General features: G+C 42.7%; 1 protein-coding gene across 1 annotated transcript in view; it reads right to left on the bottom strand.

Moving 5' to 3' along the window:
* DCAF15 (DDB1 and CUL4 associated factor 15) overlaps positions 1–12,470 on the bottom strand; it is a 324,736-nt gene that overhangs the window by 129,462 nt on the left and 182,804 nt on the right. The window contains exon 8 of the mRNA XM_078685623.1: positions 10,023–10,114. Within this exon, the coding sequence (XP_078541749.1) occupies positions 10,023–10,114 (92 nt within the window). The remainder of the gene's footprint in view (positions 1–10,022; positions 10,115–12,470) is intronic.

Here is a 12,470-nt window from a genome sequence, read left to right as displayed (position 1 = left end):
CACACTACACAGTCTGTGGTGTGTGGTTGGAAGGGTCATGTCTTTGTTGTGATCCTGTGTACTGTGGGGAGTGTTTCCTTCTCGTGCGTGTGTGAAGGCCACCGAAGTGCGGTTGTCATGTTGTGGGACACCGAATTTAGCAGAGTGCGAGATAAAAAAAAAGTGTGAGACGGTTGCACAGTTTTCAGTAACCTGGCAGCTTTGAGCAGCACTGCAGGTCCCTTTATTGCATACATGTTTAAATTGTGCTGTCAAAGAATGCCTTTTAGTAACTGGTAAGAAGACTTTACCTAGTGCAAACATTTTAATAAGTCCAGTAAAAGGACATGTTCCCATTAGTGAAGCAAGTGCTGTTGCACAAAAGTGTGAAGGGTCCACTGCATCACAGTTATGACTTATTGTACAAAAGATGTATGGGGGCTCGTTTTACTAGCTCACATTAGGTCCGATGACACCCTTATTGCAGAGAGGCTGCAGCGTGTGGGAGATCCTTTCTTTAGGTCGAGCCTGAGGCATGCAGTAGTGGAGTATGGAATAGAAGCCCCGCCCACTCTCCGCCCATGTTTGTAATTGGCTTGCATCAGTGTCCTTTGTAAAAGTTGGCTTCTGATTCATTAGGCTTATTAGTCCCTCCTTGGTACAGTGTTTGCATTTGTAACCTCCCATAATGACTGGACCTTTTTCTGGTGTTGTTAACCTTGTCTGCTTTATAAGTTTGCGAGCACCTATTTTATTTAATGCTCTTTCCCTATTGAACCCACTACCTCGCAGCACGCATGCTTTTATTTTAAAGTTTCCTAAAGGAGGTACTCTTTAAATTTAGCGGCCGCATTTCTTTTCTTCTTTCTTTTAGCAGCGTGGTCCGCATTTATCGGGCACACTTATTTATTTAAGCAGTGTAGTCTGTATTTAGTGACCACCCTGATTTATTTTAGCAGCTCGGTCCGCATTTAGCGTCCACACTTATTTATTTTGTTTACTGACACCCATACAGCGCTTACACATTCATAGAGACTGCACCCCTTTCTTTACACAAACCACGTCTAAAGAAAGGTACGCAGCCGAAAAAGGGAAATCGCAGCTTGGGAGCTTTTACCCTGCAAAAAAATCTGTTTATCAACTTGGCAAACATGCTTTTTTTGTGAAAGCCCCGATTCCGCGTTTTCACTTTACCGTAGGACACGCCCTTCATGAACGTAAAAGCGATGCATGGGTGCTAGTAAAAATGTTTTGTTTTCTTTAAATTCTTAATTTCAGTAAGCTTTTTTATTGTTTTTTTACATAGAGATAAACATACACGTAAAACATATAACATACTCTTTTAATGGATAACTCGATATTTGAAATGCAATAGGTCTAGCATTTGAGAGTTTAAGCTAATGCATTGCCAATAGCTTAAACTCCTGTTAATGCGAGACCTATTGCATTGCAAATGCTTGTTAGGATTAGTGACAGATAATGTGGTAGGGGTGGAGGGCCTCCCTAGAGTGTGTTCGCCATCTTGGACATACTAGCCACCCACCCTTGAGGTGGACTCTCAAACTGACAAAAAAATTCCAGGACTCTCAAAGACAGTGAAATAATCCAATTTATAGAAAGAATGGAGTCTGACCTCAAAAATAGAAGGGACGGACTATAGGGGAGCAGCCAGTGGAGAGACTCCATCACCATCTAACAGCTTTCTACCTCCAAGGGCTCCGACAGGGAGATCCAAAAGAGGAGGCACACAAAGCATTGTCACTCCAAAGCATCTATTCTATATTTAGAGTAGACGCACTTTCAACCCGTTTGCGGAAGACCGATATGATATTACAATGCTGAAATGAATGCACCATCTTCCGTTAAAACTGTTTTGACAGGGAGGCAAGCCCCATCACATCATTCAAATTCAAGCCACTCATCTTTGGAGCACTCAATGTCGAGACAGGGGTTTTAGACATTAAAGCACAAAACTTAAAAAGTGAGGAGTCTCCTGTCAGTCTGTGATATAATCGGATGACCGTGCACATACACAGTTCCAGATTCCACAAACTCCAAAACCTCCCAAAATGCTCCCAATGCTTAGTAAAATGGTTTTTCCATCACAGAGTATAAATATTCGACCATCCATGGATCCTAGGGGGAATTGAGTCTTCACCAACAGGTAAATCTAACTTGCCAATGGTGCTAAATGGTCGCATCATGCCTAATAAACCGTTGCTTCCCAGTTCCCACCAATGATTGTTCTGGTACCTCAGAAAAAGACAACTACAACTCCTACTCTGTCACCTCCTAAATATACAGATCTGGGCAATTATTCCAATACATTGACCTAGGTCTTTGCCTGGCTTTCCATCCCGTCTGCCTCCCTTTGATATTACCTCCTTTATGTGGGTGACTAGAGGTGAACAGAAATTGAATGCCCCAGCCGAGTCTCCACAACCACTGGTTTCAGTCATTACGGAGGAAATCCAACAAAAAGTGCAGTCTGGACTTTTTCGGTCTATGGTTTTGGGGCTTGATGAGATTGCAGAAGAGAGCTTCCTTACACTAGCAACCACAAAAGAAGCAGATCCACACTTGCATAAACAATACAAACTTCCTCACAAGATCCAGTGTTTTTCCAGTCCAATCTCAGACCAAATGTGGACTTGTTTCTGCAGTCAGAAGTAACCATGCTTCAGCTCAGTAAACAACAATGCCCTTGAATGCAGAAAATAAGCTCCAGGATGTTTTGCATACAAAGGTTTGTGGCAATGAAGGGACAGCATTAAAAGCGGCTACTGCAACAGCTCTTCAAGGGTGCTGCAACAGAGCATTGTGGGAGACGGATACTATTTTCCAATCCTTTCCTTGGTCTAGCTCTCTTGACTCCACGCATAAATGAAGAAATGCTGGGGACAGGGGTCCTGAGGAGTGAACCAGGTACTTTAATTGAAAGTTCAGTCAGAGGAGAGAATTACCACCCATACCAACATTTTTAAAGCTACACCCGGCCAACTCATTAACAGCAAAAAAAGTCTTGAAGACCGATATATCACCAGGGAATATCTTTGAATGTGGACTTCGCAGCAGCAATACTACGGTAGGAAGGCTCAGAAAAACCAACACATTCTTCTTCCTTCCCTGCCTCTGGACATTAATGCAGGTGGGGTGAAGTGTCAAAGATTATTAAGAAGAATTGCTAAGCATTACTAGAGACAGAGGGGTACTGAACACTGTGCATAATGGTTATGCACCTGCTACTTTACCAGAACGCGGCTTCGAAGCTCCAATTAGAATTTCTGAAAGAGGAAATGCAATCTCATCACTAAGTTGGCCTCAAAACACATTCCTCAATCACAAAGGGGAAAAGGTCTCCACAAAAGCTTTGCTACCTAAGAAAGGTCTGAGAAAAGGTTACATGCCAAGCTGTGATTTGAAAAAACGCTAAGTGGATCAAAAGGTAATAGTTTAGAATATTTGGTCTTAATCAAATTTAGCCTCAAATGCAGACAGTCTTCAAAAGGGGTCAAAGGTTTCAAACATGGAGTCATCTGAGCAAACTCAGTCTTAGTCACCTTTCAAAAGTCCACCCCATTACGTTTTCAATTATAAGGGGGCCACTCTAAATAAGTAGTTAGCAAAAAGTGTTTTCTTTGGAGAAGTGTGTACCATAATTATTATGAAATGCCTGCAACTGCCAAAAAGAGCCCCTCAGCAAGACCAGCCTAATTTCTTATGGGTTTCACAGTCTCATGCATTTCCATAATTCCAAAGACAACATTTAACATGGAACATCATCAACAAAGTCTAGAGGATCAATGGAGCCAGAGTCATAACCAGAAAGAAACTACACCTTTTTAAAGAAAAATGCCACTCTCTGCCTTGGCACCAAATTCATAACTCTTTTGCAAGGATTTCCTATCTATCAGGACTTACTGACTCAATCCACTGGAAAAGACATGTCTAATGGTTTGGGGAGGACATCACAACATGCAAGAACTAGGTTCAGTGCAATTAGCCCTCTCGCCCTTCCTTGTCAGGCGTGGACAGGATTCTTTTTCTAACTGAAAACACAACCCCCGTGTGTGATCTTAACAAAACTTGGCTCCAGAACTTTTTCAAGGCACACACAAGCCATCTGGAGAGGTTTCATTCACAGAGGTTTCTCAATCAGTGTAATAATCTAAGGCAGTGCAATCAATCTGTAATGTGTGGAAAAGATGCAAGCGGACACTCCCAACTGAGTAGGCAAAGAAAACCACAAATCATTGTTGGACAAGTGCTTCCAAGTCATTTTTAAGGCATAAGCCTTTTTACTCATAGAACACTTTGCCACAACTGAAAACAAAATGCATCATGGTATTCAGGCCAAAATCACTGGGGAATGCACTTTTGATGGGGTGGTAAAGACATTTTCTACGTGCTTTCCCTCAGATTCACCTGCTATCATTAAGTCTGTTAAAACTGAAAAATTCCAGGATGATTATCATTGCCCTGAAATGCCAAGGACAATGATGGTTTACAGATTACTTCACCTTTCCAGGAGACTACACAAGAGGTTGTCATGCAAAACAAATCTTCGATAAAACTTCCAGAGAAAGTGTTCCATACCTGTCAGATGTCCATCTTGGGAGCATGATCAGGGGTACGTGCAATATGAGCACTTGAATTTTCATTAAGACAGTATGGACATTCTTAAAGAGTAAGAAGCCAAAAAGATTCCTTCAAATGGAATATATTGTATCACTGGTGCTAGCAATAGACCAGGACTCCTCTGCCTGCCTAGAAATAGCAGTTAACCAGTACTTTTTCATCTGGTCAGATCAAGTCTCCAACACACTACCGCAATGTACATTTGGTTACAACTGCTGCCTACATAAAGTCAGTTATCAATTTTTCCAGTGTTAAAATTTCTTATAAGTATTTGTGAATACCACCCCAACCCCATGAATAGCTGGGTTGCCCCCCAACCCCTTATATTAAGATTTCTTTGAACTATTTATGAATTCCAACCCCTATCCTGCCCTTGCCGCTACTGCTGGTTTGCAGGGCTGCAAGTTGGAAACCTAGGATTCCCTTCATTAAGCATTATTGCCTGTATTTGAATGTCAAGGTAGACACTTTAGTTAGTTAAGCTTTCCTGAGACATTTGTTCAGTTCGTTTTCCACTGTACTGGTTGGATGTTGCAGTCCAAGTTTAGTTAAGCTCCAGAAGTTTGGGTATTTGCTTTTTATTTTGTACTGCTGTTTGGAACAACCAATGACGATCCTGCAATGCAAAGGAGTGTGTCTCACCTGCAAGTCTAGCTCTGCATTGTAGCAATCTTCCTTGACATTATGAACAACTCATATTCCTGCCCAGATGAATTATTGGGTAAGGCCTATCACAGTAACAAGAACTGTAGTTCTGGAGCAGTTGCATGATGGGCTATGGAAGATGCTGCACCTTAAAGAATCAGTGTACCGATTTCAGTTTCACATGATTTCAGTCTAGCTGACTGCATTTCCCTTAATTTCCTTCAAGAAGTTGAATGTGGGGTTATGGCAGCAAAATGAGAATATACTGCAAAGTAGTTTTATAAATCCTTTTTTCTGGCATTGAACTGTTTAAAACAGAGATAAAGATGTTTATTTATTTATTTATTCAAAGTTTTATATAGCGCGAACAAGATCCTTACAGATATCAGAGCGCTTCACAATGAAAGGGGTAGGGGCAGTGGGAATGAACAGAGGTAATGGGAGCAATGTAGTAGTCACTAACATGAAAGGATAATAATAACATACATAAAACATATCAAAATACAGTCAGGTAAACAAGTAATATAAGACGGCACAAGTCATTGATCCCACTACAGAGGTGTTCAGGTACACTTTGGGTGTGTGGAAGGCTTATAACAGTGTTTTAGTATAGAGAGAGCACTGAGTGGGGGCACCGGGAGGGTGAATCAGTGACCCAACGTGTATCATATATTGGTTGGTAGTAAGAAAGTAGCGTAGTAGTGTCTCCCTCAAGTAGAGGTATAGTGCCAAAGGACAAGGTGAGCATTGACACAAAGCAAGGCAGAGTCTCTGATCCAACACCTATAACGTTCAGGAGATCTTGGCCAGAAGGATGGTTTTCACCTCTTTCTTGAAGAGTGCAGTGGAGGAGATACGCCTGGTTTCAGGAGGGAGCGCATTCCAGATCCTGGGTGCCATTCCTGAGAAGGAGCGCTTGTAAGTTTTCTCTTTCCGGAATCTACGGGGTTTCAGGAGTAGATTTTTTGAGCTTCTATTGGATCTCGAACCTCCTGATATAGACAACTTTTGAGCGAGGTAGTTGGGTGCATTGTGGTGCACTGCCGCGTGTGTCATAACTGCAATTTTTAGTTGTATTCTGGCTTCAAAAGGCAGCCATTTTAGGGACTTTAAGTCTGGGGAAATATGAGAATGTTTTCTTGAGCCAGTAATGAGTCTTGCGGCAGCGTTCAGGGAGGCTCTTAAGGGTGCTGTTGTGGATAGCGGGAGTCCGCTGAGGGCCACAATTCCGTAGTCTATTCGAGGGATGACTAACGCTTGTACAGCAGTTTGGAAGTCTTCAGCAGGGAGGAAGGGTTTAATTTTCCTCAGTGTGTTGATTTGGAAATTAGCTGATTTTGTGGCTTTGCTGACGTGCTGCTGCATGTTGAGCTTGGCATCCAGTGTGATGCCTAGGGATTTCGCTGAGTCCACGATGGTGGGTTGGACATTGAGTGCTGTTAGGTTGTTGAGCCATGTTTGGGAGGTTGAAATTTTCGCCGGGGGTGAGATGAGAAGGAACTCAGTTTTCAGAGCATTTAGTTTGAGGTGATTATCGGCTAGCCAAGATTGAGTGTTAATAAGCGTGGAATTCAGAAGTTTGATATCTTCCGGGGATTGAAGCTTTAGGTATAGTTGTGTGTCGTCGGCGTACATATGAAATTGGACATTAGAAGCTTGGAGCAAGGTGGCGAGCGGTTCCATGACGAAGTTGAACAATGTGGGGGAGAGGGAGGATCCTTGTGGAACACCTAGATCTGCAGGCACAGGTGAAGATAGCACATTGTCGATCTTGAACTTCTGAGACCGGTTGTGAAGGAAGGACGAGAACCATTTGAGAACCGTTCCCGATAGTCCCATTCTAGTGCTTAGCAGCTCCAGCAAGTTCTCATGTTTGACCGTGTCAAATGCTGACGAGAGGTCAAGAAGGATGAGGAGGCAGGACTCATTGCGATCAAGAATTTGGAGGGCGTCATCAATTATGTGTGTCATAGCTGTTTCCGTACTATGTTTCGCTCGGAAGCCTGATTGATGAGAGTTGAGGAGGTCAAATTGGTCAATGTGTCTTGTTAGTTGGAGTTGGACACATTTCTCCAGCAGTTTGGCCAGGGTGGGGATATTGGTGATGGGCCGGTAATTGTTTAGGTCAGACGGATCAGCTGTAGGTTTCTTGAGTATAGGCGTGACTTGCCCCACCTTGAGGGAGTCTGGAATGAGGCCTTGTTGCAGGGAGCAGTTGATGATGTTGGTCCAGAGAGGGAGGAGCAAGGGGATGAAGTCTTTTACAGCATTAGCAGGTAGAGGGTCTGTGAGGTGATTAGAGGGCTTCAAGGTGCAGTGCAGATTGTGTATTGTTTCTTCCGAGTAGGTATCGAAGTACAGCCAAGATGCCATGTTTTTGGGTTGAGTGTTAGCCATTCTGGTGTGGTTGGGGAATCGGCTTACATCCATGATGAGGTCATTTCTTATGTTGTCAGTCTTTAGCTTAAAGAAAGCAGAGAAGTCTTCACAGTGTGGGGAGTCGCTTGTTGTGCTATTTGATTGTAAGGGTTGTGCCTTTGTTTGGGTCTTGATTAGTTTGAACAGTTTTCTTGGCCTGTTTTTTGCTTGGTCCAGCTGGCGGCTGAAGAAGTCCAACTTTGTGCGCTTTATTTTCCTGAAGTAGGCATTTCTCTTGTTTTTAAGCCTTTTGAGGTGCAGTGCTGAAGGGTCCGCTCTCCAGGTGCGCTCTGCCATTCGCATCGAACGCCTGTCGTCATTGAGTCTGTCGTCATACCAGGGGTTAGAAGTTTTGGTGGAGACTCTCTTCAGTTGCAGTGGGGCGACTTCATTGACTAATGTATTCATAGATTCAAGGTAGTGGTCAGTCAGTGATTGAACATCCGAGGCACCTGAAGGGGGAAGGAGGAGATTGCCGACGTGGGTAGGCAGAGTAGAGGGATTGAGATTCTTCATGTCCCTTTTCCATGTTTTGGATTTGATTGGTTGAGCCGGGTTAGGTTTAACTTTTTCATTGATAGAGAAGGTGATAATGTAGTGATCTGACCAGTCGCAGGGTAGAATCGTCTCCAGTTGTGTAGAATTCTCTTTGGCAATGATGAGATCAAGTATCGCGCCTTTGTCGTGTGTTGGTCTATCGCATATTTGGGTGAGGTCAAGCGCATTAGGGAAAGTTTTGAGACTATTCACCACTGTGTCTTTCTGATCATTCCAGTGGAGATTGAAGTCACCCAGGTAGACTTGGGTGTTTCTCATTTGTTACACATAAGGTGCAGATGTTCACCATCTGAATTACTGTACTTACATATGCATGGGTATGACTTTACTAGGGTTTAGGTTTTAAGTGAAGATTCCCACAATGTACTGCTAGATTATAAATAACCCAATAGCATAAAAGGCTTCTGGCTACATTACACCAAGTGTTCATTGCTAATCACCCCAAAACAAATCTTTTTTCTTCTGGGTCACTGCAACAAACCGTTTGAAGGCATGTCCATTTTCTTTATGCAAGACCTGCCTAAAACTCCAACTAGGTTATATGAGGGTCTTCAGATTGGTTGCAAACCTTTAATAATGGGAACGCTTCACACCAACCCTTTTGCTCACTGTTCCCCAAACTAACAATCCCAGCTATCCTTTGGATACTGCTTTCCTGTGCGGTAAAGATGGCCCTTTCTCTTTCTAGACCTGGCCACAAAGTCATTAGGAGACCTCTCTCTGAGCCGATGTAGGACCTCTTTAGATAACAAAAGAGCAAAAGGTACCATGAAGCATGTGTACGTCCTTGACACATTCACCCGATTGGCAAGTATGTTGCAATTCTGGGCTTTACTAAACTCTTGCATGTGCAAGAGACATGCACAGCACATGGCTGCGTGTGGACACTATTTGCAGTACAGCCAGCTCAACTGATGACTGAATTTACAGTCCCAAAATCTCTTTGCTCACTGCCCTTTTTCGGTTTCTATGAGGATTAAGTAATCCTACATATTCCTGCTTTTCTTGTCAGAGTATTTAGTGCATATGCTGCAAGATACCTCCATGCATTTGCTCGTACATGATGCAGGGGTGGCGCAGTGCTCAGTCCCTAGTGAAGCCTGGGCTGCATAACAGTCCACAACACGCAATTGTAAACACGGTAGGGGTTAAGGGAAGTCTGTACGGTAGCTTAAATAGCTCATTCACCCAAAATTATTTCTGATGTTTTACAATGAACCCTTTTTAAGAGTGTTTATGACAGACTTATTTTTTTAAAGCCTTATGTATCGTGGAGCTAAACATTTCTCAAAGTTTAAATAAACTACACAATCTCAGACTTCCAATTTTAAACGATTCAAATTGAAAGGTCCAGAGTGTTTGAGTTAAGCACATTAGCTTACTCAGCCCCGACATTTTGACCAAAAGAGACTGAAGTGAAGACCCGAAAGGGTGCAAGGAGGGAGATTGACTGTCTACAGCCTCCAATCTCCGAAGGTAATAGGCGAAAGCATCTCAGATTCCAGGGTCTCCCAGTAAGAAGTTTTCATCATTATATCACACCAGTCTAAAGACTAGGCACAGAGCAAATGTAAGCACTAAACTATGCCTATGACTACACTCCACATCTAAAAATCCCAATAGCCAACAGCATCTCTAAATCAGTCATTGTAGAGCACACCATTGCATTGGAACTCATTCAGTCTCCAAGCCTTCACAATACTTAAGGGTTATCCTGCTCGTTACAGTGCACCACACCTCAGGCCTTAAATACAATCTTCAAGGCATGGAGAGCAGATACTCACAGGGACAATGGCACTGGCTTTCATGGGTTTAAGGTTCCTTCCCCTCAGGTCTGTGACAACAAAGGGCAGCGAGATTTTATCATCTTCATACTCTAAGTGGGAAAGAGAGAACAAATATGAACAAGAAGCAAAATAAACATGGCCCATTGAGTTAAAGATCTAAGTATAGAACAAATAAAAATGAAGGCAAATGCGCCCCTGAGAAGAAACTGGAAAATAAGAGGAGCTAACAGAGCACACAGGATTCACCTCATTCAAAGGTAAGACAAGGAAAATACTGGAAAAGAAAAGGTTACTTAAGTATAAGAGTGTTTTTTCAACGTTTACAGATTACACATTCACATGCTGGGCCACGATCTATCCTTGTGTGGTGGCAATCAATCAGATCTCAATTTCACCTTCATATTGCCCTTTTCCCTGCGATCATGTTGTGTGATTAACAAAAAGTTGTGATATTAGAAATTAACATAAACCTTTAACCACCCACATAAGTAGTAGTTATGATGTGTTGTATGTGCATCTGTAATTAAGATGCGAAACGAAAGTAACAGGTAAGTAAACATTTTCTTAGGCAGAGCAAACCTGTTCCAGATTTAGAAGCCAGACACTGATATTACAACACTGGTCATCTTCCAAAAACTGGAGACAGGTGTGATGGCAGAGTAGCAGCAAACAAGTTGCTTAGCAGTTTAATATTTCAGTGTTTTCTTGTAGATTGAATATGCTCTTTCCCAAGATAAGCTAATTTGTAACTATTGAATACATTTTAATATCCATTTAGTGATGGACATCTTGGACACCACTTTTCCATTAATTAGCTTTGAAAAAACACAGACCCGAGCATTCACAAATTATACAGAAGTCAGCTGAAGTAATTACCAAAATGGCTAAGCAACATTAAATCAATGTTGGCTTTCATGTACTCTTTCCAAGGAAGTCTGATTAAGAATCAGATTACCAGGATTGCCCCGGCTCAGAAAGAGGTGATTAATTGCTCACTTCACCATGGCAATGACCTAGCCCACTTGATAAAAAACGGTGCTTCAGCAAATACAGAGAACTATCCCTCTTACACAATAGGCAGTCAGGGTTTTGACTAGCCATAGGAAGAGTCTATGTATGTCAATTTAAAATAAGGAGCTACACACAAGCCTTGGAGATAATCAACCACCAACGTTTAGCTGGTCAGTGGACATCAAAGCAATTACTGCGACATCTTACTCAGTAGCAGGGCTCGAAAAATCTAAAAATTGTTACTGGACCGGCAGGACTAGTAACTTAAAAAAAAATACTCAACCTAACTGTGATGCACTTGACCTCTGTGAGCCAATGTGACAAGTAAGGAAAATGCTACTTACCAGTATGCATCTGTTCTTGGCATGTAGGGCTGCAGAACCACACACTGTTGCACAGATCACCATCTGGTGGTGGGCCCGGATGATTACACTTTGTTTTTCTTTTTAAGAGTCTTTGTCCGTTGGAGGACTCCTCCTGTAGATCGTAGTGCGCATGGGCATCAACTCCATCTTCAGATTGTTTTCGTCATTGGGCAAATGATGGAGTTGTAGGAGTATAAGGATGTCCATGTATTGTGTATCTAAGATATTACTGGAACAGATATAGGTAGCCGGGGAGGCGGGTGGGCGTGTGTGGTTCTGCAGCCCTACATGCCAAGAACAGATGCATACTGATGCAGCCCTTTTCAAATTGTCTATCACCCCCCAATTCACGCTGTCAGGACTACTGGTATACCGTCCCCCTGGGACAGCGAGCCCCTGGATAACATCATTACCGGATTTCCTAGCTCCAGTAATGCTTAAAGCACCGAATTTCACAATCTTAGGGGACCTAAATATACATTTAGACGACCATGAGTGCCCTAATAGGAATCAGCTTCTCTCTATTTTGGAAGCTTTTAACCTTCAACTTCTAAACACAGGTCCCACTCACTGTGCTGGTCACTTACTGGACCCGATCTTATCCAACCTGTCTCTAGATTGTTCTCGTGAAGCCCTACAAATTACCTGGTCCGACCACTTAGCTGTCCCCTTCTCTTTTGATATGGCCGATACAGCAATAAGACCTGAGGTGGAAACTACGCGGCCAGTTCGGAATTGGGGGAAGATCAACATGCCAGAACTCAATAAACTATTGATTAAAACACTTCCGTGTGTTGAACTACCCACTGCAGCACTCAATTGCGCCACTGAATTCTGGCTAATCACTGCACTTAATACAGTGCTTCCAATAACATCAAAGCCTGTATTTTCACACCATCCCCCTGCTCCATGGTACTCGGAACAACTTAAAAGCATCGCTCACATTGTAAGACCTTGGAGCGTAAATGGAGACAAGGCTATTCTCCTTCACGCAAAGCGATATACAAAGATGCCTTGAAAAAATACCACAACAGTTGTAAAACTGCTAAAGCAGACTACACAAGGAAAA

This window comes from Lissotriton helveticus, chromosome 1_1 (assembly GCF_964261635.1).
Source record: "Lissotriton helveticus chromosome 1_1, aLisHel1.1, whole genome shotgun sequence".
NCBI lineage: Eukaryota > Metazoa > Chordata > Amphibia > Caudata > Salamandridae > Lissotriton > Lissotriton helveticus.
The sequence above is the reverse complement of the archived record's forward strand: the minus strand, read 5'-3'. Positions and strand labels throughout refer to the sequence as shown.